This window comes from Malurus melanocephalus, unplaced genomic scaffold (genome assembly GCF_030028575.1).
Source record: "Malurus melanocephalus ecotype Western Australia unplaced genomic scaffold, MMel_1.1 scaffold_1141, whole genome shotgun sequence".
In the NCBI taxonomy this organism is placed as follows: domain Eukaryota; kingdom Metazoa; phylum Chordata; class Aves; order Passeriformes; family Maluridae; genus Malurus; species Malurus melanocephalus.
In genome coordinates this window covers 50,698-58,190 of record NW_026624373.1, presented here as the reverse complement: position 1 = coordinate 58,190, position 7,493 = coordinate 50,698, and the positions used below count along the sequence as shown (strand labels likewise).

General features: G+C 42.0%; 1 protein-coding gene across 1 annotated transcript in view; it reads right to left on the bottom strand.

The window, feature by feature from the left end:
- Positions 1-3,106, bottom strand: part of LOC130586342 (myosin-13) — a 29,903-nt gene extending 26,797 nt beyond the window's left edge. The window contains exons 1-5 of the mRNA XM_057387128.1: positions 2,903-3,106; positions 2,664-2,807; positions 2,416-2,572; positions 1,825-1,852; positions 1,627-1,738 (exon numbers count right to left, since the gene is read on the bottom strand). Coding sequence (XP_057243111.1) covers positions 1,627-1,738; positions 1,825-1,852; positions 2,416-2,572; positions 2,664-2,807; positions 2,903-3,106 — 645 coding nt within the window. The remainder of the gene's footprint in view (positions 1-1,626; positions 1,739-1,824; positions 1,853-2,415; positions 2,573-2,663; positions 2,808-2,902) is intronic.
- Between the last annotated feature and the right edge of the window lie 4,387 nt (positions 3,107-7,493).

Sequence of the window (7,493 nt, the reverse complement as noted above, 5' to 3'; positions counted from 1 at the left end):
AAAGAAAAGAAAAGAAAAGAAAAGAAAAGAAAAGAAAAGAAAAGAAAAGAAAAGAAAAGAAAAGAAAAGAAAAGAAAAGAAAAGAAAAGAAAAGAGAAAAGAAAAGAAAAGAGGTGTGTGTCAGTGCAGCTGACTATTCCAACACCAAGCCTCTTTTGAGTGCACAGCTCTATCCAGGCAACTAAAACAGGAGCATTGCACATGAAAAACAGCGTGGAAGAAGACATGGCAATTCTTTACACAAGTTAATTCTGGAGTTCTGTCTACAGGCTGAGTGACAAAGTGCTGGAGGCTGAGACCATGTTCCGGGGCAATGCTGTTACACACTTCCCTCATTCCTATACCATTGTCTGGCATCTGATTTCAGCTTGTATCTGCCATTGAATGCTGGGCTACACAGAACCATAATCTGAGTGTTTCATTTAATGTTCTTATGAAGAGGAACATAGGATTGCCATAGAGATTGAAATGCTAAAAAAACAGAGTATTCTGTGAATTAACTCAGAAGACAGCAGAACAATCTGAGAGCCAGCTGATTTTCCTTGTATCACATATGGTCAGTGTATGTCTCAGCTGTCTTGCAGCTTTTCTGAGCTCAGTCCTGGCATAGTGAGCAGCTGATGAAAGCTGAGCCCAGGAGATTSGAACATGGTGCTGATGGAAACAGTGCTTGTGATGAACTTGCCTTGGCCATAACAACCCATCAATCTCAGACACCTGCCTCTGAGTGAAAGAATATTCAGCCTTGGAATCTCCTTAAGCTCTGCTATGCCCTTGGGCACTCAAATAACGTGCTGACACATGTCACACGCTTTGATACACGTCTCACAGGCTGTGGTGGCATACACTTGTGCCACAAGTGTGTTTATTGCTTTCTCTGTGCTGGGGAATGAAGCCCGTGCCTTGCAAATGCAGCAGTGAGCTCAGATTGCAACAGCTGTGCAGCTCAGCCAAGGGGCATCGAGGCATGCACTTTCTTTTCTGCAAGAATCCTTTCTGAGGTTACTTTCTGACTGTCAGAAAATTGGTCCCAGCTGTCCTGAATCCATCCCTTTTCTTATGTCCCTCAGCGCTTTTCTGTTGACCACAGACAGAAAAAACAGCCACTGGAAACTACTGCCCGATGCAATTGAAATTATTCTTAACTTCAGCACAGCCATTCTGGAGTCCAGAATTCCTGCACTTCCCTGTCAATAGGAATGAACCAAGGACCAGGAATGGCACAACCATGTGCCAGTAGGAATTGACTCCTCTCTTCTCATGTGCAGCCACTCAGGTGCTGTGGATGTGGCTGATCTCAGAGGGCACTGGTGAATAGCTACATAGATGGACAGTGATGGAAGACATTATCTTCCCCTCTCTGATAAAAACTTCTCTCTGTAAATGGAGGCTTGGGCCTTTCCTACATTGACAAAATGGTTTTATAAGTTAGAGTTCAGCAGATTRGAGGTTGGACAGCAGGGATAATGAGCACAGGTGTGCTTGGGTTGTGCATCCTCACTGTCTTCTCAGCTGCACAACACTTCCTGCCTTTAGGTAATCCTTCAACCCCAAAATACACACTGGTACTTTCTCCTCAGCAGGCACAGTGTSGGCAAATGCTAGAAGGGGGAGCTGATGTCATACCTGCATTTTGCCGGGCTGTGCWTCTTTCTTCTTCTCACCAGTAACTGCAATTGTTGCAAAGTACTGGATAACACGCTTTGTGTTCACAGTCTTCCCTGCACCAGATTCTCCGCTGTTGAAATGAAAATACTAATTATTACAGGAAACAGGAAACATTATCACTTGTCTGTCAGCTTTGTCATCTCAAAACATACTCACGTGATAAGGATTGACTGGTTGTGGCGATCTGAAAATAAAATCACAGAAAGAACTATCAAAATGAGATTGAAGGGCTTCAGTTCCTCAGGTGCAACCAACTGACTTCAAGGGAAACCACTATATTATATCAGTATTTATCACTTTCTTACAAGATAAGACAAATGACGCATTAACATATGTTACCATGAATCTGGATTTTTTTTTTTTTATACAGAAAGGGATGAAGTAGCCTAAAATTTAACTTCAACCAGTGATTCTTTACAAGGCTTCCCACTTGCTATTTGTTTTATGTATAGATCTTGTCTTAAATATTGTTTAATTTTCATCAGATTATTTGCTATGTTTCTTCTTTACAATTTCTTTAAATTCCTTACAAGAAGAGGGGCACAAAGCCATACAGCCAGCTACCGCTTTTCCTTCATTATCTGAGACCCCAGGGATCAGTAATATTTTCACAGTCTGATCTTGCCTTGTGCTGTAGGACCATGGGACCATTAAGCAGAACTTAAAATGCCTGAACTGTCAAGTGTTCCTTGACCAATAGCCAGCCCTGCATGGATCMGAGTTTTACACTCTTGCCAAATGACTCACCAGTCAGCATGAACTGATAGGCRTTGTCAGAGATGGAGAAGATGTGTGGAGGGGCCTCCTGGCGCTTCTTGCCTCGRTARSCMRWCACCACCTCCGGGTTGTACACCGGCAGCCACTTGTAGGGGTTGACAGTGACGCAGAAGAGACCCGAGTAGGTCTGYRAGGAAGGGAGACAGCACGTTGGCTTCCCCTGAGCCTGGCACAGCAGTTCCTGCAGCTGCCCAGAGGAAGCTGCTGCTGCCACTTACGTAGATCATCCAGGCTGCGTAACGCTCTTTGAGGTTGTACAGCACAGCGGGTTCRTGGAGGTGGGTCATCATGGCCATGTCCTCGATTTTATCAAATTTGGGAGGGTTCATGGGAAAGACTTCATCATCCTTTACAGTCACAGTCTAGAAAAAAAAAAGTAGGGAACAACGGGAGAAATCAACAACAGGGAAATGCCTGAACTGGGTAATCAGATACGAGTAAAGTTGGTATAACTTACTGTGTCATCATATTTTTTAACTGTGACTTTGCCACCTTCTTTGCTCTGTATGGTACCTTTCACATACATTTGCTTATCGTCTACTACAAAACAGGCTGACTTAGCATCAAATGGGCGATTCTGCGCTTCAATTCTCTCCTTCTCTGGCTTCCGTAAATAGGGAGCAGCTTCTCCAAAGATCGCCATCTCTGCATCTGAACTCATGTCGGCAGTTGCTCTGGAGGAATACAAACAAGTTGCAGAAACTGTGTGCATTTGTAATTCGTGTTTATACGGACAGAGGTTCATGATCAATGACCAAAAGGAAGAGGAGGACTCATCAGGCACTGAACTTCTACCTCRATTTTAATTATCCGCTGAAGAAGTGCGAATAAAGAAAGTTCCTTTTGTAGACAGAGACAGATTGTCTTTCAAGACATCCCCCTTAAACAGAYCTATGTGCCTAAGTGAGAGCAGAGAGAATACCAAGCTAGAAGTCTTCAAAAGCTGCTCCTGCTCTRTCATCACCWACTATTCACAGAGCTAYACAGCCACATCCTTCTCAAAGCCACATACACAAAGCCACCGAGATTGTTTCATTGGATATCTAAAACAAAAGTGAATTCTGTGAGTCATGTAGATTGGCTCTCACATTTGATTTCCATGTGGAGGTATGTTTAACACCCTCTGATTTCRATGTTTTAATACAAAGCAGGGGAAGTTCAACTAGTTTCTGTCTMTACCAAGCATTGGAACAAATTGTGAATGGCAGTTATCACCTAACTAAAGCCAAATCTGTTCATTGTATGAACCAAATATAAAACATCTTTTCAATTATGTTGCAAAATTAGCCAATAAAGGAATATCACGTATATTGCAGATAATTAAGAACATAATATTAGCTGAATAGCATAGTATCTAGGTAAGTAAGTGTATGACATAACATGTCAAAGAATTTCAATTATAGCTTGAACATAGTATATAGACTACTATTTGCTATGAATATTGAAAAGAAAATTCTTATATATCAGGCATTTTTGGGCATTTGTCTAGTAGAAACATTTCAGAAAACTGATTTATGTCCAGTTTTATTTGGCTTTTTTTAAAATGTCTAGTAAAAATTCTACAATACAAATAAATGCTATTGCTTGCTATGGTCAAAAGAACTTCATGGATAGTTCAAGAGCATCTGGAAAGAGCACAAGTAGAAATAATGTATGCAGGAACTAGCATAAACAGAATGTTCTTCCCCAGGCAGGTAATATGCAGGCTAGGAAAAAAAAACAACCAAAAAACTTCTTAATTTCTGCTACTTCATGTGCTGTCTGATACACTGTGAAGAATAAAGGAAAGAAAGGGACAGAACTGAAAAACTAAGATGTGGATATCCAAGGCATCAGAATACTGGAGCAGTCAAAATAGAATGGTTTTATGTACCAAAAAAATGATTAAAGGAGTATGAAGGCATTTTTAATGCTACCTCTGGACATGTTGTTGTAGAAGTGCTGATCTCTCTCAGCAAAAGCTATCTGCTATGAGATCTGCACACTGCAGGATTTTGAAGGACTGCCTTATGCAAGAGCTTTTAATACCCCGAAATTTCAAAGCACAAAATCCACAACCTTTAGTTTACTTTGAATACTATTCTGCTTATATAGAGCCCAGAATTTTTGCCTGTGTGATCCAGTATCTGAGGGGCTGAAGAGAAGCAGTAGGAAAGAGAGAAGCTATTTCAGTGTCCATGAGAAAGTGAAGGAGAACATCAGAAAATGCCAACAGAAAGGGCAATTAGGAAATTCCTCAAGGGGCACAGTCGGTTAAACTACTGAATGTCTTTCATAGAAAATAGTGTAAAATTTAGAGGTTTACACATTCCCAAACAGAGAAGGTGGCATTCTCTAGGAGAATAACCTGTACTTCCATCTCTTTCAGCTGCAATTTCAGTGAGCACTTTTGGGTTTTAGGATAGCAGGCACATGGTGTGGAGGGTTCCTTCTGTGCTCTGCTCCCAGTCACTAATGCTCCCAAGAAAACCTAGAAGACAGTGATGCACACTAAGTTCCCTTGAAAGGYTACTCTTTGGACATAAACAGGTCTGCCTATCCAGCAGAGGACAAGACCATTCTGAACTTCGTCTGAGTTTCAGTGCCTGTGTGATGAACCAAAGTCAGTAAATAATGTTCTAGACTTTACCCCGGAGGAAACCAACACTTGATTATTACTTTGAGCCTCCTCTCCAACCACAACCTCAGGCTTCCAGCATTTGTGYAGATGACAGGGGATGAATTTTAATAACCTATAAATCCCAGAATTCAAGGCTACACCACAAAAAGACATTACTGTCTCTATCGATCATGCCCTGTTGACTAAGTTTGAGCATTTGTAACTTTTCTTTCCTCATACATGGAATATTCCTGCCAAGAAGTGTGACTATTGCTCATGTTGATTAAAATACTGTATATCTGTTCCAGTGATCCCTGGTTATGGTCTTTTGTACCTGCCCTTGCCATTGTTTGGGTGAGCTTTACCTTTTACTCAGGATCAGTTAGCGAAGGTACATGTTATTTGTTAAAACCCTACCTTCAGAGAGCCCACGAGGAAATCYGTTTTCTGAACCTGTGAAATTGTTGAAGAAAGGACAGAGAGAGTTGCATCAAAACCAGTCCATTGTCTTGAGCATATGCCATATCAAACATTTCTACACCCTATATGGTCTCTTTAGACAGCTAACTGCACACAGTGCCATACAACTCCTGACCTAGAGCAAAATTCSACAGAGAAACTTGTGTTCCTCACCGCATTACTACTAGCTGAGTAGTGAGCTACTTAAAACAAATGTAATGCCCAGGGAAAAACTGGCTACTTTACATAGATAACCCCAGTCATTTTCAACTGCCTTCAGAGTTAGTCTTCCTGTGCCTTTCACAGGACTCGAAAGTAGCAAAGTTGGTAGARGGCCCTTCCAAGACTGTCATGCTATGACTCTTCTGCTTCTGYTTGTGCACCACATTGGAGTGGTTTGGGAGGTATAACCTTGACTCTGCATGTAAAGCGTGAAGAATGAATGGTAGAGGTGGGGAATGAGAAGAAAATGGCCCTTCAGGTTCCTCTGTTTTGGGGAGCTGTGGAGATGTCATGGTCAGAGTATGAAGCAAGCAGATGGAACTTACCGTGAGATGCTCAGGTAACAAATAATAAAGTTGCCTTCAGCTGCCGCTCTTTATATGTTACCTCCTGCCCACACAGCATTCGAGCGCTCTATTTTTGGTCAATAATAATTTACTCTTTAGTTGTAAACGTGTTGTAGCTCTGATCTCTTTGCTAATTACTCGGAGACAGGATTGGTTTAAGATTGTATGGAGTCAGCTGCACTGACCTGTCCTTTTCACATTGATCTGTGCCAGGATGGAGGAACCTAAAGACAGCTCTGATAAAGCCAAATGAGGCAACACTTGACTTTGCACTGCAAGGTTTTGCCTTATTCAGCAGGATGGGGTTTTTAAAATTGTACACAATTATTTCTTTGAGTATTCTCTCCTATCTACACATGCTGCTAGATAAGAAAGATTTATTGAGGCAGATTTTTTTTATATCATTGTGTAGAGTGCTGCCTGAAGCCAGCCTCAGTCTTGGGACAGAGTGAGACAACTGCCAGCTTATGGACCACAAGAACCACTTGCATTCCTGATCTGTAGGTTTGCAATATCTGAGGCCTGAAGGCATGCTCAAGATCTGCAGAAAGGTGCCTGACTTTTGTGCCACTGACTATCCTGCAGAGGATGTCATGGAGCAGGCTGCATGTCAAACCAGAACTGTAAGTTACTGTGTAAAGGAATGTGGAAAGAAAGAGAGTCTCTGCTCCTTTAAGGTTAGCTGTTTAAGGACTGGTTTTGACACTGCGAGGGACAGTAAGAAACAGAGGGAGTATTCTCTAATTGGGAACATTCTGGAACACAAACCTGTCTGAGAAATGGTAAGGGAGGAGGTGGTGTGAACCAAACCTGGTCAGTCCCACTGCTTGATGAAGTGGGATACAAAGTGTAAAAATGTATATTCTAGTAAGCTTATCAAATCAGGAGCCTTGTCTGTTGGGAAACTAAGCTAAAAGGGAAATCACTAAACAATATACCGACACACATAGGTCTGGCAAAACAAATATAGAGATAAAAAGAAGAAGAAACAAACCTCACCAGTGACCCTAACTGATGGACTGCCTGGAAATTACAGGTGTCAGTCCCAGAAAGGTGAATTAAGCTTCATGACTGATAAAATTGTGAACGAGGGGAGATCTCAGACAGGTTTGCAGTGGGTGCAAGCACTGCCAGAGCTGTAAAAACCCATGAGGGGATGTGCTGGGCAAATGGGAGTGGAAAGAACAAAGAGAAGGGTTGTAAACTGGGGGCAGACAATGTGCTTGTCTGTCAGAACAGTGCACCTGATCATCACAGTCTGTCCTGTCTTCTTACATATAAATATTTTCTTAGCTATCTCTTTATGTGATCTCACCCCTGTCCTGTGTATTCTGTGTGTGAGTAGAAATCAGTGCTCTCTTCCTGAGCCAGGCTGGGACCTCCCTGGCATGTGGTGTCAGCTGCCAGAGCCAGTGAAGTCT